The sequence below is a fragment of the Rana temporaria genome, chromosome 8 (genome assembly GCF_905171775.1).
Source record: "Rana temporaria chromosome 8, aRanTem1.1, whole genome shotgun sequence".
NCBI classification, from domain to species: Eukaryota; Metazoa; Chordata; class Amphibia; order Anura; family Ranidae; genus Rana; species Rana temporaria.
The window spans coordinates 90,813,999-90,837,711 of NC_053496.1; the positions used below are offsets into that span (position 1 = coordinate 90,813,999).

Genomic DNA, 23,713 nt, shown 5'->3' on the forward strand with positions numbered 1-23,713 from the left:
ACCTGCAGTGAATCATCAAATATTATAAAGACTTTGGGCACACTCTACAGAAAATTTCTATTTACAATATAGATTAGCAAACAGTGACATACCTTGAGGAGCAGGACATGAAGAAGTCAGCCCTGGGAAGAGCAAACTGGGGATGTTATAAAATCACATTCTAATTCACTTTTATATACAAGCAGCACCCAGTGGCAGGAAGGGAGAAGTACACGTCTAAAGGGAAGCCAGGGGTGCTGTACATTTTAAAACACTGGGAAGGGAAGCAGTACTGTCACTGGCTGCGTGCCGCTGATGATTTTCAGCCTGATTTGTGGGCAGCACAGGGGCTTAACGGGCGGCAGGGCCGCCATCAGGAATTATGAGGCCACTTACACAGCTTCAGGCATGGGCCCCCTGGAGCAGAGAACCGGGATGGGGGGTGCTGCCGCCTGGAATTGAGAAGCAGGGGGGGCTGCCGCGAATTTAGAAGCGGGGGGCCCTTTACAAAAAAAGAAATAAAGAAAGAAATAAAGAAAAATATATATTAAAAAAAGGGGTGTAGCCATCCGGGGCACTGGGGACCTCTGGGCCCTTTAATAAAAAGAAAAAAAGAAATAAAAAATATATATAAAAAATATATTTTAAAAAGGGGGTTGCCATCTGGGGCCCTTTAATAATTTTTTTTTATAAAAAATTAATTACAAAAAAACGGCGATCGCCATCCGGGACCTCTGGGCCCTTTAATAAAAAATAAAAAATATATATATAAAAAAGAAACATTTATAAAAAAAAGGGGAGGTTGCCATCCAGGGCCCTGGGGACCTCTGGGCCCTTTAATAAAAAAAAATTAAAAAAAATATATAAACAAAAATAAAAAAATAAACATTATTAAGAAAAATAAAAAAGGGTGTTTGCCACATGGGGCCCTGGGGACCTCTGAGCCCTTTAATACAAATATATATATATATATATATATATATATATATATATATATATATATATATATATATATATATATATATATATATATATATAAAAGAAATAAAATAATATAAAAAAAAGTTTTTTATAAAAAAAAGGGCGGTTGCCATCCGGGGCCCTGGGGACCTCTGGGTCCTTTAATAATAATAATAATAATAATAACATTTATATTATAATATATATATATATATATATATATATATATATATATATATAAAAATAAAAGAAATAAAGAAATATATAAAAAAATATTTTTTTTATAAAAAAAAGGGGGGTTGTCATCCGGGGCCATGGGGAACTACGGGCCCCTGGGGACCCCCAGACCTCTAAAAAAAATTGGCCCTTTAATAAAAAATAAAATAAAAAAAAGGGGGTTGCCATCTGGGGCCCCGGGGGCCTCCGGGCCCCTGGGGTCCCCTAAAAAAAAATTGTCCCTTTTTAACCTCTTCCATACCGGGCAGTTATACACACTTCCATACCAGGCCTATTCTGGCACTTCTCTCCTACATGTACAAATCATAATTTTTTTGCTAGAAAATTACGCAGAACCCCCAAACATTATATATGTTTTTTTAGCAGACACCCTAGGGAATAAAACGACGGTCATTGAAACCTTTTATCTTGCACGGTATTTGCGCAATAATTTTTCAAACGCCTTTTTTTGGGAAAAAAATTGTTTCATGAATTAAAAAAATTTAAAAACAGTAAAGTTAGCCCAATTTTTCTGTAAAATATGAAATATGATGTTACACCGAGTAAATAGATACCTAACATGTCACGCTTTAAAATTGCGCACACTCATGGAATGGCGCCAAACTTCGGTACTTAAAAATCTCCATAGGCAACGATTTGAAATTTTTTACAGGTTACCAGTTTAGATTTACAGAGGAGATCTAGTGCTAGAATTGTTGCTGGCACTCTAACGCACGCGGCGATACCTCACATATGTGGTTTAAACGGCGTTTAGATATGTCGGCGGGACTTGCGTGTGCGTTCGCTTCTGCGCGCAAGCTACCGGGGACAGGGGCGTTAAAAAAATAAATTTTTATTTCTTTTTTTTTTTTATATATTTATTTCTTTTTTTACACTTTTTTTTTTAATTTTTTTTTTTTTTTATCACTTTTATTCCTATTACAAGGAATGTAAACATCCCTTGTAATAGGAATGTGTGTGACAGGTACTCTTTATGGAGAGATGCGGGGTGGTCAATAAGACCCCACATCTCTCCTCCAGGCTGGAAAGCATGAAATCGGTGAAAAAAAATTCACCGATCTCATGCTTGTGGTTGCTTAGCAGCCGCAATCGCGGCTTTGTTTACTTACGGGGACCCGGGCGTGACGTCATCACATCGCGCCCGGGTCCTCCGACGGTCATAGAGATGACTGGTGACCATCTGGTCACCAGTCATCTCTATGCTTCCTGCGAGCGCCGGACGATTCGTTCTCCGGGCCCCCGATGGCACGGGAGAGCCCGGAGAAGCACCGGATGGCGGCGGGAGGGGGGGGATGTCCCCTCCCGCCGCCTGTAAGAACGATCTAGCGGCGGAACCGCCGCTATGATCGTTCTTACGTTGTGCAGAATCGCCGGCAGTTTAGAAGGATATCTGAATGATGCCTCTTAGCTGCAGGCATCATTCAGATATCCACCCGGAAAGCCCAGGACGTCATATGACGTCCACTCTGAACGGCAGAAGTTCTTTGTGGACGTCATTTTACTATGGGCCGGTAGGGAAGTGGTTAATAAAAAATAAAAATATATAAAAAAAATTTTTTTCATTTCAAAATAAATAAAAAAAAGGGGGGTTGCCATCTGGGGCTCTGGGGGCCTCCGGACCCCTAAAAAAAAAAAAAAAGGGGGGTTGCTTTGGGCCCCCAACAGTGACAGGGCCCTTGGCAGCTGCCCCGTTTGCCCTGTGGTAAAGACGGCCCTGGCTAGAGGTATTAACTCCTTAACACAAAAACTTCCTTATGAGTTACACGAAAGATGGATCGCTCATGGCTGTAACTACAAACGAAAACACAATGTGCCTTTTCCACCCTTTAGTGAGTTTGTGGACAGACAAGCAGGAATGAAAGATGACCCCAGCTTCATTTTTCCAGTGTCTTATACCACTTCTTCTGGCCCTAAGCAACTCAGAGCTCCAGTAGCAGTGCACAAAACTAACATTTCTTCCCACTAAGCCAGAGGATCAAGACAGCGACCCTACATAAGATGCTGCATCCTCTTCTGAAATGCAGAAGTGCTGCTCTTCATCCACACACTTTGCCAAGGACTGTAAGGTCAGTGTCAAATGTACAGTGTGACAGCACAAAGCACAACACAGTTCTACAACCAAGGCCTACTCCAAGAACCTTCCCACCTGTCCATGGTGACAAGGAGCAAGGCAGGGAGACCAAAGACTCTAGTACAGATGCCACAGCAATCACTTCACAGTGCACTGAAGTCTGCAAAGGCAGTACAGGTGGCAAATCCTGCTCTAAAATCTGTCTAGTGAGAGTTTGAAATGGATGAATAGAGGGCGCTAGACCACAAAGTGATAAATCAATAAAACATTAAACATAATATTCGTGATCATAATATACTCTAATATTACTAAAGTAGATAATACAATTAAATTCAATAGTGTCTCTATGTCATGAGTAACTCGATGACGTCAAAGTCCCAACAATAAATAAGTGAAGTGTAACAAATAAATGATTTTAAATCTTCTTATTTTGCTGTATCTTGCTTATGTGAAAGTAAAATGCCACCACCACACTCAAATCTTCTTTACACCCAAAAATGTGCTGATGAAAAATGGATGCGCTTACCAGAAAGAATTGACTACTTTACTGAAAAAGTTAGTCAAAAGAGCTTATGCAGGATTGTGCCTGCACACATGCCGACAGGAAAGATTGATGTTAAACCTCATCACCAGGAGTTCCAAATAAGGATATGTGAAAAAAAACAATGGAGAAGCCAATAGCGTAATATTGCTTTAATAAAAACTTATTTTAAAAACAAAGGAAAAGCCAAAATGGCCTCTTACTGTATTGGTGCCTACCCGGCACTGGGGCTGCAGATGTTTCACCGCCAATATGCGGTACGAAAGTTTGGGTCGTCCGGGATCTCCGCTACCGCTGTAGCACAGCCTCGCGTTCCCAGCTGCTTAGCTCTACAGGTCGGGGAGCACATCACGTAGATACGCCGGCGTACTTCCTTTGTGGATCTGCCCCCTACTCTACAACTAAGGAGAAAGTGGCACACTGAAAATCCTAATCTTAAACTTGGTGATGTTGTGCTTATGAAAGATTGCCAGACACTAAAGAATATGTGGCCTTTAGGTCTGGTCACCAAAGTACTGACAAGCAAGGATAATCTTGTCCGTAGGGTTGAGGTCAAGACTTTTCAACAGAATGAGGCTTAAAGTGGAGGTTCACCCGGAAAACGTTTTTTTTTTACATTAGAGCCAGCATAGTAAGGTAATTTCATTTCGGCATGTTTTTTTTTCTCTCTGCACTTACCTTTATATCCTGATTTTGTCCAGGGCTTCCGCGTTGTGATGTCTCCGGGACTGGGCGTTCCTATCCCAGCCTCGGGGTTTCCGATGCTTGCGGGACTGGGCGTTCCTATCTTTTCGTTGGATGATTGACGGCTTGTGAAACAGGTGACCTGTCGCACAACGTGCGTCACCAGATTTCCGGAAATACCAGAGCTAGGAGTCGGCACTATACGGCGCCTGCACCCGCCGTGTAGAGCTCACTGCGCAGGCGCCGTATAGATACATCTGGTGATGCGCGGTGTGCGACAGGTCACCTGTTTCACAAGCCGTCAATCCAACGGAAGCATAGGAACGCCCAGCCCTGCAGTCATCGGAACCCGGAAGCCCTGGAGAAAAACAGAATCTAAAGGTATGTACAGAGGGAAAAAAAAGAAAAAACGCTGAATTTAAATGCCCTTACTATGCTGGATCTAATGTGTGTAAAATGAATTTTTTTTTTTTTTGGGTGAACCCCCGCTTTAAGTATTCTTAAGACCAGTGACTGAACTTGTTCTGTTGGTTTCTACGGATTACTCTGTTAGTGACGTTAGGCGGGGAGTGTTCTGTCCAACAGACTTTTATTCTGATTATTTGTATCTGTGTTGAAAATAACATGTAAAGTTTGTAATTTGCATAAGACAATCATTTGGAGTGCAGGCTCCATCTAGTGTTCTTTTTTGGTTTTGCTTCAGTTCTGTTTATTATTTCATGCATTGTGTGTAACCCAGGAAGTAGTGAGTAAGCAAGGTATTCTGGGTAGAATCTTCACAGGAAGTAAACAGCCACCATGCTCTGAGAAGACACTGCAGGGAGCAGAACATGTCTGTCTCAATCTATCGCCATCACCCTTTAGAGAACTTAAAAAGTGAGTTTTTACTATCTCATCTTGTATTGTATATCGTTGTTTCTGCTATGTATGCTGTATTGTATGCAATAGTGTACTGATTGAGGTCTATTTCTGCTATTTTGTAGTTTTACCTAGCTTGTTCTAATAAAACTGAGATCAAAGAAATATGGTATCTGAAGTTTATGGGACAAGATTGGTTTAGCTGAATGTCCTTGAGACAGAACATACAACAAAAGGATCAAGATATCACAGAATGAAACAAAATGGATTTTCCAGCTCGATACTCTCCAGCCAGCTGGAATGAATATAGACCTTGACCTTAATTGTTTTCTCACTAATTTCTGACTAGTAATCGCCACCTATCTGGCCTTTATCTCTTATATATCTTATAATACAGTTTCTTCCCTCATTTAATTTAATTTTATTCTATTCCAACACCAGATCCTACTTCCTTTTTTGTATACCCATTTTGTATACATCCCATAAGTCACAAATTAATTATATATCCTCTTCCCATTATTGCAATTTAGCAATCTCGATACATCATGCAATTCTTAGGCTTCATATATTATGCATCCTCTTTTGTTTTTAAAAAGTATACTTTTTAAAATATTAAAATTTTAAATGGAATTTTTTTAAATATTATATATTTTAAAATGAATTTGATCCTGTAACAAACATACATATTATTGCAGATAGGGTAATAACCTTTTTATAACATTTAAATTTTAATTTTTTCACTTTATTTTTTCTATTTAATTTTTTTTTTTTCAATCTAAGTGTCATTAAATATATGTATGCCCCGCGGGGACTTTCTTTAGGTATGTTGTGTAATGTGAGTGTCATGGATTACATGCGTGCGCCATTTCATCCTAGCGACGTCTTTACCTTGGTTAGAGATGTCTGCTATAATACAATTGGTTTTTCTTTACGGGCCATAAGCTTCTTTTAAATCCACTTAGGAATGAAGCCATATAAAAATATAGAGACTATATTATAGGAACGTAAAAATGTTGTATAATGTATGTCAATTGAAATGCAACGGATGCCAATTAGGCATATTTATGTATGAAATAAGAAAATAAATAAATAAATAAATAAAGTGGATTAAAAAAAAAATTGTTTTCTAAAGTTTTTTTCCAAAAACTTTTCCAGGTTTCTTTATTTATTCACGTGTCGTACACATTTTACGTTTACACCTTATTATTAGTTTCGGGTACACACCCAGTTAAAGGCTACTTTGCGGTCACCTTTCTTTCATCAGAACAGCGCCAACCTACACCCCCCCTCTTTTTCTTTTAGAACATACAGTATATATAAGAAAATTTATGCAAATACTATACTTTCAGTGTTCCCACTCTTTAACGTAAAAGACTCCACCCACAAAAAACAGTGCTGTGCCTGACTAAAATATAAAATGTACCTGTGCAGCACAGTCCCAGAAAAAGCAATGAAGCAGCAGATAAGGCTGTACACTTTGCACCCCTGAGAGCCTAACTATAGTCTCCTTCTTGATTGCAGGCTACCTATGAGCAGCAGCATATTGGTAATGCTTCACGGGTTTGAATAAGCTGCCCGCACTGTGCAAATTCCAGAAAACTGGCCAGTGGCAGGACAGTTTGGCAGCAGTGACAACAATCAATAAACTCAATACTCCACGCTATGGAACCCTCGATAGATGCAGCTTCCTCGACTGTGTTTATACCCCACTAATAGGGTACAAATTGTGAAAAGCAAAAAACCTAGATAGGTGTAACTTTAAATGGGCGTAGCGTATCGTAGTAACGCTATGCCGCCGCAATTTTGAGAGGCAAGTGCTGTATTCACAAAGCACTTGCCTATAAAGTTTCGGCGGGGTAGCGTAAATGTTCCGACGTAAGCGCGCCTAAATCAAATGAGGAACATGGGGACGTGTTTTATGTAAACTAACCATGACCCCACGTAAATGACGCTTTTTTTCGAACGGCGCATGCTCAGTATCACGTAGATTTTTCAAATTAAATTACGCCCGCTCAATGCCTAGACGACGTGAACGTAATTTACGCAAAGCCCTATTCGTAAACGTTTTACGCAAACGACGGAAAATGTTACGCTGTACCGACGTCCATACTTAACATTGCGTACGCCTCATAGACCCAGGGGTAACGTTACCCTGACGTAACTTCTTTGTGGATCTGGCCCAATGTTTATATAGTGTGGCGCTTAACAGTACTATTGTACTGTACACCTCCCCTTTTTACCTACAGTGGGGTAGATTCAGGAAGGACTTGCGCCGACGCATCTCGATATGTGCCACATAAGTAAGAATTTGCGCCCACGCAACTATGCGGATGACCCAGAAAAAGAGCTACGCCTGAAATTAGGCTTCTTCCTACAGACGTAGTTTCTCTCCGCCGGCGCATTTAATGGGCATTTTTACGCTGTGCGCATCTTGCGCTCCCATTCTTTTCCCTCAGCAAATATGCAAATGAGGAACAAACGCTGATTCACAAACCTGCACGTGTCAGCAGCCGCAGTTTGCGCACAATGCGCGCAAGCTGTACGGCCAGGGCAAACTTGCTCCTCATAAAAGCAGGGGCAACTTGGCAACAGATGTCCACAGGTCAGCTGGAGAGCAACTACAGCAGCACCAATACGGACGAGCTGAGCAAGCAGAGTACCCACACTTGCAGGACATCACATCTGTGTGCCAACATGCCAGGGGCAGCCATGGTCCTAGCAATACTACTGAGTGAACCGACTCGTAGGAGGGCACGGGAGAGGATATACCGAGTGCGCAGGAACGTCTTTGCCATGGGGGATTCGGAGGTGTTTCGCATGTTTAGATTCAGCCCTGAAGTCATCCTGGAATTAGCCACAATCCTGCATGATGACATCACCAGCAAGACACATCGTGGACATGCAGTGGAGCCACTGGTCAAGGTAGTGGCAACACTGCATTTCCTGGCCAGTGGATCTTTTCAGCGTACAAGTGGAATTGTGGCTGGGATGTCACAATCCTCCATGAGCAGATGTGTGCACCAGGTTGTCCCTGCAATCCTCAGACGCATGTCCCACCACTTCATCAAACCCACCAGGAGGACCTGCGGCAGAAGGCAGTGACAGATTTCTATCAAATTGCCAGATTCCCACGCACTGTGGGGGCCATTGATTGCACACATGTGGCACTACGGCCCCCCCCGTGACATAGAGCACATATACTGCAATCGGAAGCACTGGCATTCAATCAATGTACAGGTGATAGTTGATGCCCAAGGCCTCATATGGCACGTCCGTGCCAAACACCCAGGGTCCTGCCATGACAGCTTCATATACCATCAAAACCCCATCTCCACAGAATTTGAACAGAACGTGTATGGGGACAGCTGGCTGGTTGGTGAGTGACATGGGTGTCAGGTATGACTGTCCCCCCCCATGATGCAGACATCATGAGGGGCACATGCATGACTAACATCCTCCTGTCTTTTCCCTTCCAGGTGACGCGGCATATGCACTTGGACCCCATCTCATGACTCCATTCCGGAACCCCCAAACCCCAGGAGAGGAAAGATACAATGAAGCACACGCACGTACCCGTGGAGTGGTGGAACGCACCTTTGGCCTCCTGAAGTCCCGTTTCCGATGCCTGGATAAGTCTGGGGGTACCCTGTTGTATTCCCCAAACTTTGTGTGCCAGATCATCGGTGCATGTTGCATTCTGCACAACTTCGCCATGAGAAAGGGCCTGCAGATTGACATACGTGATGACCTGACCCCCGACCCACGCAATCCCCCTCTAACCAACTCTACCCAGTCTACTGAGGGAAGAGCAGTCAGGAGTTGTCTCGTGGAACGCCTCTTTGCACGTTAAACACACACATTAATCATGTCACAAGTAGAATGCGTGCATGCACACCACTGTGGTCCCTAGCACACACACCCCACATCCACCAAAAATTGGATTAGACCCAAGGATACCGCACGGTACTAGGGAGCAGCAACGCCACGCCAAGGCTCCAATTATGTTGCTGTACATTCATACACCTTTCACATGGCAGAGGGTGACACCCCTTTTCCAGCAGGAGTGACACCCCCCCCCCATTCACACACCAGTCACACTGTAGTATACACTCCTCACCGTGTGTTTACAAAAGAAACCAGAAAACTCAAACTTTGAGCATAAAAATGAAACAAAAAAGCTCATAATCTGAGCATACAAATAATAAAAAAAAGCTCATAATCTGAGCATACAAATAATAAAAAAAAGCTCATAATCTGAGCATAAATCTCAATTCCAAAACAAATTCAGAGCCGCAGAAAAATCCTCATCTTTTTCCTTTTGGCCATCCTGGTGCCACGGGTGCCCCAGGTCTGGCTCCTCAGTTGGCGTGGTGGAGCCTGGGGTGAGGATGGAGCATGGGGTGGGGATGGAGGGGGGGGGAGGAGCATCATCCCCTACTTGCTCACTCCTGGCAGGTGGTGCCTGCCTGCCCTCCATGGCGTTGGCCAGGCGGGTGAGCACAGAGTTTGTCTGTGCCAGCATCCGAAGCTGCCGGGTGGTGTTGTGCTGCTGGTGCCGCCGGGTTAGTCTCCCCTCCTTCCGCACAGCAGCAGTGTTGGCCTCTGCCAACCTGCTCACCTCCGCTGTGAGCAATGCTGTGGCCGCCTGCTGCTCCACCATGCAGGTGACCATCGCCACACTATTGCAGATCACTTCCTCCAGGCTCTCCATATTTTTCCTGCCAAGCTCAGCATGCAGGGTGAGGGCCTGCTGCACTGACGAGGAGGAGGAGGAGGCCAGGCTGTCCGCCACCCGCCTCAAGTCTGCCACCATGGCCCCTATATGGCGTGTCTGCCGGCCCTGTTCCTCCTGCAGCCCTTCTTGGAGGCCTGATGGTACACCCCTCGTTTTAGATAGAGCCTTCCTGGGAGGAGAGGCTGGGGCCCGTACTGAGGGAGAAGATGGGGAGGGGGCTGCCCTGGAGGGGGCCACACTGGAGGGAGGGACACTGGAGGGAGGGACACTGGTGGGAGGGACACTGGAGGGGGCCACACTAGAGGGGCTTGCCCTGGAGGGGGATGACGTGATGGTCGGGGAGGTCAGGGATGGTGGGATCCTCCTGGAGGTAGATTGAGTCCTCATGGTGGAGGTCAATCAACACCTCCACAACTACCTCCTCCATAGTTGGCCTATGGGCGCTCTCCTCCACCAACATGCCCAGTATTTGCATGGGGGCTGACTGGACCCCATGATGATATGGGGATGGCGCGGGTCGCCCTGCAGCCGACGACGGCCCAGCTTCATCCTCAACATCTGTGGATGACACAAAAAAACACATGTTGGTGGAACCACACACTTGTTACATGTTCCCTTCTACCCCCTCCCATGATACACAACAAATAGGAGATAAAACACACTTACCTGTCCCCAAGTCCCCAACAGTGGAGTCATATCCTGGGACTCCCTCCACCTGCTCCTTCGCCAAACATTGCGCTATAACCTCCTCCTCCGCAGTTAAACGCAATGGGCAGGCTGGTCCTCCTCCCGTGCCCCTGTCATGTTTGCGGATTAGGACAAGTTTGTCACGGACCCGACGCCGCATATCATTCAGTTTCTTCTGAATCTCCTCCCATATCCTCTCTTCATTCCCAATGGCATTTATGTCCAGGGTGATGGATTCATATATTGCCCTCCTCTGTGCCGTGCTGGTATTTTTACGCTGGGCGCCATGCAGGGCGGCATCATACTTGGTCAGTACCGCCAACATGACCTCCATCTCCCTGGAATTAAAATTATTCTTCCTCTTTTTTACCCTCTGAGGAGGTGCCATAGCAAATTTGGGACAGGTGGGCCGGCGTAGCCCAGGAAGTGGGATGGGCGTAGTTGCACGCATGCGCACATGGAAGCGCTCGATCTGCGCATGCTCCGTCGAGGATACGCCGGGCGTAAGCCACTGCTGTACGGTCAGCCCATCATTTGCATAGGGGCACACCCACTTTCACTTGCGCAGGCTTGCGCCCTCAAATTTACCTTACGCCGGCGCAAAGTAACGCGAAAAGGCATCCTGAATCAGGTGGTAACCTCACACGATTGCGCCGGCGTAGCGCATATGAACTACGCTGCGCATGCATAAGGATGCGCAAATCTACCTGAATCTACCCCAGTGTGTTTTTATACAACATTTTAACTTCATGTAGGTGTTTAATCTCCTATATACACAATTATCACCCTAATAAAGGTACATAAATCAAAAAGTGCAAGATAATAATATGACACAGGCAGTACTACAAAACACCCCTTCTTCTTTTTTACACAGCTTCCACCTTAGTAAAGTGCATACTTCAATAAAAATACAATTAATACAACAATAAACCAATACAAAGTCTCTATACACCCTGCAGACACAATATCATACACTGAGAACTACATTCAGCATACAGAATAAGATAAGTGGCACCATGCAGACACGATATATACTGAGGACTACATTCAGCATACAGAATAAGATAAGTGGCAACATGCAGACACGATATCATATACCTGAGAACTACATTCAGCATACAGAAATGGTATTGGGCAGCATCTATACATGCAGAATAAGAACAGATATTGATGTAGCGGGGTCATCCTGTCAGAGTCTAATGACAGGCCATCCCCGCTGGGACTTTATTCACGCTTGTAAATATGTAAGATACCTTTAAGGAGTTATGCATTGTGGGATTGCAAGTAGCGGGAGATATGGACTCCATTGACTCTTAGGAGAAACAGACTACACATCCCACAATGCCCTGCAGCACTGGAACATGTGACACCTCCGCACAGACTTATGGGGAGGTTACTTAACCACTTCCATACCAGGCACTTACGCACCTTCCCGCCCAAGCCAATTTTCAGCTTTCAGCACTGTCGCACTTTGAATGGCAATTGCGCGGTCATGCTACACTGTACCCAAACAAAATTGGCGTCCTTTTTTCCCCACAAATAGAGCTTTCTTTTGGTGGTATTTGATCACCTCTGCGATTTTTTTTTTTGCGCAACAACTAAAAAAAGGCTGAAAATTTTGAAAAAAAAATTTGAAAAAAAATTACGTTTTTATTTTTTTCTGTTAATTTTTTTGTAAATACGTTTTTCTCATTTAATTACGGGCACTGATATGGCGGCACTGATGGGCACCGATGAGATGGCACTGATGGACATCGATGAGGTAGTACTGACGGGCACAGATGAGGTGGCACTGATTGGCGGCGCTGGTATGCGGCACTGATGGGCACTCATAGGCGGCACTGATGGGCACACATAGGCGGCACTGATGGGCACACATAGGCGGGACTGATGGGCACTCATGGGCGGCACAGATGGGCACTCATGGGCGACACTTATGGGTGGCACTGATGGATACTTATGGGTGGCACAGATGGGCACTGATAGGTGGGCACTGGGCATGGATGGGCACTGTGGGGTGGCACTGATGGACACTGTGGGGTGGCACTGATGGACACTGTGGGGCAGCACTGATTTTCCCAGGGTGCCAGTCAGTGCCCATTTGTGGGCACTGATTAGCATCTTTTTTTTTTTCTTAATGCTTTTTTTTTTTTTAGACTTTTTTTTTGCCCCACCCTGGACCACCAGGGTGGGCTTCCCTGGTGGTCCAGTGTGGCGATCCGAGGGGGGGCTGCGCTGATAAACAATCAGCGCGAACCCCCCCCCCCTGTCAGGAGAGCCGCCGATCGGCTCTCCTATACTCGCGTCTGTCAGACGCGAGTGAGGAAGAGCCATCAACGGCTCTTCCTGTTTACATTGTGATCAGCCGTTGGACACGGCTGATCACGTGGTAAAGAGTCTCCGCCGGAGGCTCTTTACCGAGATCGGTGATGCAGGGTGTCAGACTGACACCCCGCATCACCGATCGCCGCGCTGCATGCCCCCACGGGCGCGCGCGGCATGAAATCCTGCAGGACGTCCATGGACGTCCTGTCAGGATTTCACAACCACTTCCCGGACGTAAATCGGCCATAGGCCGGGCGGGAAGTGGTTAAGGAAAGGGCACTCCTGTTTTTGCTCTCTCGGGACCGGCATCTTCTCCTCTGAGGAGCTGCTGAGGACAACACAGCGTGTCGCTAGGCCAGAAGCCTGGGCCTAAATTCACAGAGAGGACAGCCATCCGGAAAGAAGCAAGACTCCAGTATCCAGCCCGTGTTCCCGGAGATCGAAGAGGCAGCCCAGCTGACAACTGAAAAACTGTGCTGCCCTGACCTGTGGAAAGGTGAAAGGGGCACAGGAGGAGGACACAGCACACTGATGATGTGGAGAAGTAATATGATGGTGGATAGAGGAGGAGGCTACTGTGAGGGGGTGAGGAGGACACCATCATGTTTGCTGCCTCTGTTCACCTCCTGTAGTATGTCCGCAGGATCTGTCCACCTCCTGTAGTATGTCCGCAGTCTCTGTCCACCTCCTGTAATATGTCCACAGTCTCTGTCCACCTCCTGTAGTATGTCCGCAGTCTCTGTTCACCTCCTGTAGTATGTCCCCAGTCTCTGTCCACCTCCTGTAGTGTGTCCGCAGTCTCTGTCCACCTCCTGTATCATGTCCGCAGCCTTTGACCATCTCTTGTCTTTTATCATGTCTGCAGTCTCTGAGGGGAGCCTAGAAAGGAGTCAAGAGTGGGAGCGCCGCTGGGATGGGGGTTACGTGAAGAAACAGACATGTGTGGACTGTGGAGAGGAGGTCCCTTGCACTGTAAGGGGGAATCCTGCAGACTCTGATGTAAGGGGGAACTCTGTGCCGGCTGTGTTATAGTTTCCTGACCTTTATGTCAATGGAGAAATATGTTTGACTTTTTTTTACCGCAAACACATAGCTAATAGCACTAGCTATGTGTTTATAGTTCACATATTGATATTTGCACTGTTTTGCAAAAAAGAAAAAATTCATTTCAGGTACTTTTTTGCAGTGTCAATAAAGAATGTGTATCTGTCAGTAAATTTCATGATTTTTTTGTCAGTGCCGTTTGTAAATTTTGCCGTTCTGCCAGTAAATTTCACTTCGGTGGGTTGGCAACACTGATCTCAGTAAACCCCTGTCTCCCGCATTTCCCCAAGTAAACAGACATAGTCACCATCCTCACATTCTTGGCTCCATAGCATGACTGTCCCTCCCGAGCACAGGTCCTTGGTTTTTATTTATGGGCAACAAAAGGACTGACAAACAGGAAGTCATGGCCCCAACAGCCATGTGAAAACGGACATTTATATACAGAATAACTTTAATAGAATACAAGAAGAATGAGAAGTAAAGTGGTGTTTTTAGTCTAAAATCACAATTTCGTCCGGGAACACCTCTTTAAGCACAGAATTTATAATTAGGGTGACTGGTGCCAAAGCCATTGTCAATTGCCATTGCCTCTTTTACACTAAAGCACATTAGTGTAAGCACACACACACTAGAGCGCATTGCTGGACACCTGCCTATTGGGCCATGGTCTGTATAATGCACACACACACAAGTCATGGCCATGCTCATGATTTTCCTGACACTTTGCTTCTGCAACCTGTCAAATGCCATCAAACATATGAGCTGTTCTCTCATTCGTCTCTTTATTACTTTCAAAGCCAAAAGACAAATAAATTGAGATACCCAAGTTTCTCCTTTGCTGATGGTAACCCTATTAATTCTTCTTTTCTTTTGGGGCCTCTGTGAACAGTCTGCATGGGTGATATGTTCATTTTTGAATGATGCCCAGTACAACAATAGCAAAAGCAAGTGCTGCCTTGAATAAAAGCTGTTGAAAACATTACAGCTATACCATATACTGTATTCCTTTATTTTTTTTTACACATTTTTACAATTTAACATGTGAGTGTGGTTGGATAAACACTTATTAGCAGTAACTAGCAAAAAAGCTAGCCTATTAGGCAATAGATGGATAGGATGTTATGAGGATGTATCGGTTGTTTCTCTTTGAATCCACATTTTAACAATAATTTATTAATCTGTACAAAACATGCACCAATAAAAAGAAACCAAGGGGGTAATCCACAAAGAAGCGGCGCAACGTAATTTTTCCTATTTAAGTTACACCGCCGCAAAATTTCTACCTAAGTGCCCGATCCACAAAGCACTTACCTAGAAATTTTGAGCGGTGTAACTTAAATCCGGCCGGCGCAAGGCGTTCCTCTTCTCCAGGGGCGATTCCCATTTAAATGAGGCGCGCTCCCGCGCCGGCCGTACTGCGCATGCTCGTGACGTCATTTTCCTGACGTGCATAGCGCGAAATTACGTTACGTCGGGCTTTGTGGATCGCGACGGGACAATCAAGTTGCGTCGGGGTAAAAAAAAAGATATGTCGCCAAATTTTTTTTTTTAAATAAAAAAAAAATCGCTAGCAAGAAAGGTCTGTTTTTACAAGGTGTAAACAGTTTACACCTTGTAAAAGCAGCCCTAATTTTGCGTTTGCAAAATAAAACTTACGGAGAAAAAACGAAGCTGAAAAGCTTCGTGGATCTCCGTAAGTCCTAATTTGCATACCCGAGGCGGCATTTCGGCGCGAAATGCCCCCAGCGGCGGATGCGGTACTGCATCCTAAGATCCGACAGTGTAATTCAATTACACATGTCGGATCTTCGTCCTAACAATGGGAAACTGATTCTGTGGATCAGTTCCATAGTTAGGACCAGGTATACGACGGAGTAACAGCAGTTACTCCGTCGTATCTCTTTTGAGGATTTGGCCCCAAGAAGCTAATGTTGATCCACTTTAACTAGTTTGCAGGTGAGTAAATCTCTTCGATTTTTTCTGATCTGCTTACCTGTTCTAAAGCTTGTCAGAACAGCTTGGCATTTGGGCATAATGGGAAGATCAGACTGCGCCTGCTGAAGGTATGTATACCTACACTTTGTATGTGACAACAGTTACTTTATTTTAGTATAGTGGCAGAGTCCACCTTATAAATTTTCTTTCTGATTTAAAAAAATAACACTAGTATAACAGAGAATGAGTATTGCTACTTGAAAATGAAAGAAAAGCATATAACCAACTTACAATAACTTGGAATTTGACCTTAATGAAAACCTGTAGAACGATGTTGATGATAGAGCTTGAATTGCTATAGTGCAAGTTTTTGGAGACATAAAGAGCTGATGAGGAACAATCTCCCTCTAAACACAAAGAAACGGCTGCTACAAATGAAAGTCTGATCTATTCACGGGTAGTGATGGACGAACATCTGACGGGGAGGTTCGCGAACGCTAACCGCAAACTTTCTCAAATGTTCGCGAACCGCAAGTTTGCGGCAGGCCCCATTGACTTTAATGGCAGGCGAACATTAAAAACCTGCAGGTCATATTTGCAGCCACAAAATACTTACTAGCTGTGCACAAATAGTCCCACAACATGGACACTGACCTACCAGAAGTATTAAGCGAAAAACCAGATACAGAAGTAAGTGTCGGCCATTACAGGCCCCAAAAATTAGCCGACAGGCGTTCACCTGACAGCAAACATCTTTGTATTCTGTGGCTGGAGGTACATTAAGCTATTCACCGGATACAGAAGTAAGTGTCAGCCAGTACAGGCCCCAAAAATTAGCCCACAGGCGTTCACCTGACAGCAAACAACTTTGTATTTTGTGGCTGGTGGTACATTAGGCATTCACCGGATACAGAATTAAGCGTCGGCCAGTACAGGCCCCAAAAATTAGCCCACAGGCATTCACCTGACAGCAAACAACTTTGTATTCTGTGGCTGGTGGTACATTAGGCATTCACCGGATGCAGAAGTAAGTGCCGCCCATTACAGGCCCCACAAATTAGCCCACAGGCGTTCACCTGACAGCAAACAACTTTGTATTCTGTGGCAGGAGGTACATTAGGCATTCACAGGATAAATAAGTGCAGGCCCCAAAAATTAGGCATTCAATGGACATAAAAGACTTTTTATGCTGCTGTATTTACCTAAGACAGGGACCATGAATTGTTATGGGCGGTGGCGGATATTTGTGGCCTATCATCAGGAATTTTAATCAAACATGGTCTACTGGTCACATGTGTTGAATTCCTCCGAGATCCATGCCTCATTCATTTTTAGAAATGTGAGGTAGTCAACACTGTCGTGAGCTAGGCGAGTGCGCTTATCGGTCACGACCCCCCCCCCCCTGCTGCGCTGAACGTCCTATCGGACAGGACACTGGACGAGGAGCAAGCCAACAGTTCCATTGCAAATTGTGCAAGCTCTGGCCAGAGGTCAAGCCTGCCCACCCAGTAGTCCAGGGGTTCATCACTTCTCAGTGCATCCACATCGGCCGTTAACCCAATGTAGTCGGACACCTGTCAGTCTAGGCGTTCCCTAATGCTGGATCCGGAGGACAGCTGTCGATGGGTCGGCTGAAAGAATGATCTCATATCATTAGTTACCAACACATCTTCAAACCGCCCTCTTCTTGCAGGTGCTGTTGGATTGGTACCCGCAACTGTTTCTCTGTGAGTGGAAATTCCTCTGCCAGCGCACGCAAAAGCAGAATGCAGCATTTCTCGAAGCAAGCCCTGGAAGTGCTGCATTCTGATAGCCCTCTGTGATGGTGGTAATATTTCAGCCTTTTTTTGTTTGTACCGGGGGTCTAAGTACATTGCCACCCAGTACTGGTCCTTGTCCTTTATGCTTTTTATACGGAGGTCCCTCTTAAAACACTGGAGCATGAAGGCCCACATTTGCTGGCTGCGACTGACCAGTTTGGTGATCTCATCAAATGGCCGCAGAAGTCTGCATGAGTCGAGCATTAGTAGTCACTGGCGCGGTGAAAAAAAAAAAACTCCCCAGAACCTGTCCTGCGGCAGAGTTCGTACAGGTAGTCGTTGCTGGAGCAGCCTATCAAGCATATACAAGGTTGAGTTCCATCTCGTCGGGCAGTCACAAATAAGACGTCTAACAGGCAGGTTATGTCGCTGCTGAATGTCAGCAAGGCGAGCCATGACCATGTAAGACCTTCAGAAATGGCCCGAGATTTTCCTGGCCTGCCGCAAGACGTCCTGGACCCTAGGGTATTTGGCAACGAATCGCTGCACGACCAAGTTCAGGACGTGTGCCATGCATGGCACATGTGTAATTTTTCCCTGTTTCAGCGCGCTTAGCTGATTGGCACCGTTGTTGCACACCACTTTACCAACTGTCAAATTGAGCGGTGTTAGCCACTAATCTGCCTGTGAACGCAAAGCTGAAAGGAGTGCAGGACCAGTGTGGCTCTTGTCTCCCAGGCACAACAGACACAGCACAGCATGGCAACGTCTCACCTGGCATGTCGAATAGGTTCTTAGGATCTTGGGCGGCGCAGCGGAAGAGACGGTAGCATCGGAAAAGGAGTCAGCCGAGGAGGAGAGGGAGGATGGAGTAGGAGGAGGAGGAGAAGAAGAGGCAGGCCTGCATGCAATCCGTGGCAGTAAAACCAAATCTACATGGGTGCCACGAGTTACATGATTGACGGCCATCAGAAGGTTCACCCAGTGGGCAGTAAAAGTTATATACCTTCCCTGCCCGTGCTTGCTAGACCACGTGTCTGTGGTCAGATGTATCTTGGCTCCGACACTGTGTGCCAGAGATACATTCACTTTCTGCTGAACATGGCCATGTAGCTCTGGGATGCCCTTCTGTGAGAAATATTTCCTTCCTGGGACCTTCCATTGTGGTGTTCCAATGGCCACAAATTTTCGAAAGGCCTCGGAGTCCACCAGTTTATATGGCAGTAGTTGGCGGGCTATCAGTTCCGACAAGCCAGCGGTCAACCGTTGGGCAAGAGGGTTATCCGGCATCATCGTTTTTTTAGGATCGAACATTTGGGCCATGGAAGCCTGCCTTTTTGCAGAAAAATGTGAGGACGGCATGATGAAGGTGGAGTGGAGGACAATTGTGAGAATAGAGGAGAAGGAGAAGAGGCTGGACGGTGAGAGCCTGGAGTGTGGCTTTGTGGGTTCTGATGGCGTTGCTCCCACTGGGCTCGGTGATGGGAGGCCAGGTGCCTTCTTAAGGCGGTCGTCCCTAGGTGAGTGTTGGGCTTACCTCGACTTTTGCGTTGACTGCAAAGGCTGCAGATGGCAACACTATTGTCAGCAGCGGACACGTTAAAAAAAAGCCCATACTGCGGAGCCATGGGCCGGCATCCTGGGAGTGCCAGATGTGACCGTACATGGTTGATGGATCCCTCCTGATACATCAGCAGTCTAGTTTGGCCTGCTTCTCCTCCCTATCTGCTGGTCCATCTCTTCCTCTCTTGTGGGCACCCACGTGACGTCTGTAGACACGTCATCATCGACGTCACCTTCCCCACCACTAACATTAGAGATCTCAGGGTAGGCAACAACAGCAGGGACCAACCTCCTTGGGCTGATCTGGGTACTGTCGTCAGACTGCTGAGTGGCGGCTGTTGCTACCTCCTCTTCCTGATCCAATGCCAAGAATGGCTGTGCATCGGAAATGTCTTCTGATGGATCGGAAAATAATTCCTGTGACTCAAGCGGAGGGTATATGGTGGTGGTGGTGGTGGTGTTGGTGGTGAGCCACTCAACCAAATCTGGTGCGTCCTTTGATGTAATCGAACACACCTTGTGCCACTTCCCACTTTGGCTCCAGCCTGGTTCTCCTGCCCTACCCCTACCACCCCTGCGGAAGGGCCTGCCTCTTCCTCTGCCTGTCATTTTTTAAATGACCCTGTGACAAAAGTCTCTAAAGAAGCACAGTATATGTGGAAGAAGGTATATAACACCCTGCTTCAATCTGTCGTTTTGGGGGGCCACTGGTTTATCGCACCAGTTATAAAACTTTTTTTCAGTACATTTTGTCACTGTGTGTAGCAGAGGTAACGCAGCGAAAGAGATAAAAATTCTTCAGTACCCAAATACACTATTATGAAAGTATATTTTTATATAGCACCCCGCTTCAATCTGTCATTTTGGGGGGCCACTGTTTTTTTTCACACCAGTTATAAAACTTTTTTTCAGTAAATTTTGTCACTGTGTGTAGCAGAGGTAACGCAGCGAAACAGGCAAAAGTTCTGCAGTACCCAAATACACTATTATGAAAGTATATTTTTATATAACACCCCGCTTCAATCTGTTGTTTTGTGGGGCCACTGGTTTATTGCACCAGTTATAAAACTTTTTTCCAGTAACTGTGTGTAGCAGAGGTAACACAACAAAACAGAAAAGAGAATTCTGCAGTACCCAAATACACCACCAGTCACCATGCAAATACACCACCAGTCACCAAATCCACTATAATATGCTTTCTATTAGGGCCGAAACAACAAATCGATTAATCGACAACTAATCGACTATAAAAAAAATCGATTACAATTTTCATAATTGATTAATCGGCCAGTAGCATAATAGGGTTAAAAAAACTAAAATTAGCCCTTTATGGTACAAAAAAGCTAATCGCTACTGTAAATATTATTTTCACTGTCCCACATTTAAAAAATTAACCCCTTACAGTAGCGATTATTTGCTCTTTTTGTACTTATTTTCTTTAAACCCCATTATGTTACTAAACATCTCAGGCCTGGGTTCACACCTCTGTTCTTTGGTGCTTTTTGCAGAAACACACTATAGTTCATTTACATGTTTTCCTATGGGACACTTCACATCCATGATTTTTTTTCAGCTGCTGCGTATTTGGAAAGGGCAAGGACTTTATAACGCAAAACGGTGCTATTTTGTTTTTTTTTGGTTCAATATACTTCAATGGAGAAGCTTCAGAAAAGCATATAATGTGTTTTTGCGGCAATTTGTGTTTTGTAATCTGCCCAACAACAAATTGCCCCAAAAAAATGCATTTTTTTTTTAAGGCTATTATCCGATTAATCGATTAATCAAAACAATAAGCGGCCAACTAATCGATTATGAAAATAATCGTAAGTTGCAGCCCTACTTTCTATATTAGAAAGTATATTATAAGTGTATTACACCCCTATATACTGCACACCAAACAATAGTACACCTATACCAGTCCTTAAAAGGACTTTTGTGGACCTGTTAGCTAACGATTTGTGTCACTACAGTCTGTCCCTGCTCTGCACAGCAACCTCTCCCTACACTGACAAAAAGCAGAATGTATCACACCAGTTATAAAACTTTTTTTCCAGTATCATTTGTCACTGTGTGTAGCAAGAGGTAAAGCATCAAAACAGAAAAAAAAATTCTGCCGTACCCAAATACACCCGTCACAATGCTGCACAGTGCACAATACAAATCCACTATACTGTAATATGCTTTCTATGTTAGAAACAGTGGCGGCTGGTGCTCAAAATTTTTGGGGGGGTGCAAACGAAAAAAAAAAAATTGCAGCCTCACTGTGCCCATCACATGCAGCCACTGTGCCATCAAACGCAGCCACTGTGCCATGCCACCAAATGCAGCCACTGTGCCATCAATTGTCACCACTGTGCCATGCCATCAAACACAGCAACTGTGCCATCAATTGTCACCACTGTGCCATGCAACACAGCAACTGTGCCATCAATTGTCACCACTGTGCCATGCCATCAAATGCAGTCACTGTGCCATCAATTGTCACCACTGTGCCATGCCATCAAACGCAGCCACTGTGCCATCAATTGTCACCACTGTGCCATGCAACACAGCAACCGTGCCATCAATTGTCACCACTGTGCCATGCCACCAAATGCAGCCACTGTGCCATCAATTGTCACCACTGTGCCATGCAACACAGCAACTGTGCCATCAATTGTCACCACTGTGCCATGCCACCAAATGCAGCCACTGTGCCATCAATTGTCACCACTGTGCCATGCCATCAAACACAGCAACTGTGCCATCAATTGTCACCACTGTGCCATGCCATCAAATGCAGTCACTGTGCCAACAATTGTCACCACTGTGCCATGCCATCAAACAGCAACTGTGCCATCAATTGTCACCACTGTGCCATGCAACACAGCAACTGTGCCATCAATTGTCACCACTGTGCCATGCCATCAAACGCAGCTACTGTGCCATCAAACGCAGCCACTGTGCCATCAATTGTCACCACTGTGCCATACCATCAAACGCAGCCACTGTGCCATCAATTATCACCACTGTGCCATACCATCAAACGCAGTCACTGTGCCATGCCATCAAACGCAGCCACTGTGCCCCTCAATTGTTGCCACTGTGCCAATTGTCACCACTGTGCCCCATGATGCCACTGTGCCCATTGTCACCACTGTGCCCCATGATGCCACTGTGCCAATTGTCACCTCTGTGCCCTTTGTCACCACTGTGCCCCATGATGCCACTGTGCCAATTGTCACCTCTGTGCCCTTTGTCACCACTGTGCCCCATAATGCCATTGTGCCAATTGTCACCTCTGTGCCCCATGAAGCCACTGTGCCCATTGTCACTCACCACTGTGCCCCATGATGCCTCTGTGCCCTTTGTCACCACTGTGCCCCATGATGCCACTGTGCCAATTGTCACCTCTGTGCCCTTTGTCACCACTGTGCCCCATGATGTCACTGTGCCCCTTTCCCTGTAAAAAGCACTTACCTGAGGATTCCATGTCCTCCCTCGATGTCTTCTGCCGCTGTGGTGAAGCTTCAGCCAATCAGGTTCCTGATAACCAGAATCCGGGAACCTGATTGGCTGAAACGGCCGTTTGTCTTATGCAAGGAGCGCAGATTGCCTGCGCTCCGAGTATAGACATCTGAGAGCCGGAGAAAGGCCTATCAGAGCCGCTGGCTTTGATAGGCAGTTCCCCTCAGCCAACCAGCTGCCGCTATTCGGGTAACTGGCGTCCCGCGTCCGGTTATATGAATAGACCAGGCAGCTGGCAACCAACCAATAACATACATTCGTGCATTTATGCACGAATGTGTGTTATTTGCGAGAGGGGGTGGCGCTGCAGCGCCCTCTATAGACGGCCGCCAGAACTGCGGTTAAAATGTCAAAATGACATTTTAGCCAAATAAAAGTTCTTAAAGGGCCCGTTTTTTTTTTTTGTGACTGTGGGAGGGGGGGGCGGCGCCCATGCGTCCCTATGGACGGGCCGCCACTGGTTAGAAAGTATATTATAAGTGTATTACACCCCTATATACTGCACACCAAACAATAGTACACCTATACCAGTCCTTAAAAGGACTTTTGTGGACCTTTTAGCTAGCGATTTGTTTCAATACAGCCTGTCCCTGCTCCACACAGCAACCTCTCCCTACACTGACAAAAAGCAGAATGTAAAATGGCCACCAGATCAGGTCTATTTATAAGGTAGGGGGTATGTCCATGTGCTGAAATGTCTCAATTGGCTGTCCTATACCACCTGATGTCATGGGTCAAAGTTTTTCTCAATGTAAAATTGCGGACGGGCGCGAATATCGCCAGATGTCCGCCTGTTTGGCGAACCGCGAATAAGCAAAGTTTGC

General features: G+C 45.6%; 1 protein-coding gene across 2 annotated transcripts in view; it reads left to right on the forward strand.

Annotated features, from left to right (window-relative positions):
- The first annotated feature begins 5,164 nt into the window (after positions 1-5,164).
- PIK3AP1 (phosphoinositide-3-kinase adaptor protein 1) overlaps positions 5,165-23,713 on the forward strand; it is a 242,196-nt gene continuing 223,647 nt past the window's right edge. The window contains exon 1 of one of the 2 annotated variants that reach the window (XM_040362258.1): positions 5,165-5,348. In XM_040362258.1, coding sequence (XP_040218192.1) covers positions 5,303-5,348 — 46 coding nt within the window. In that variant the 5' untranslated portion in view covers positions 5,165-5,302. The remainder of the gene's footprint in view (positions 5,349-23,713) is intronic. The other variant, XM_040362256.1, reaches the window with a different exon arrangement.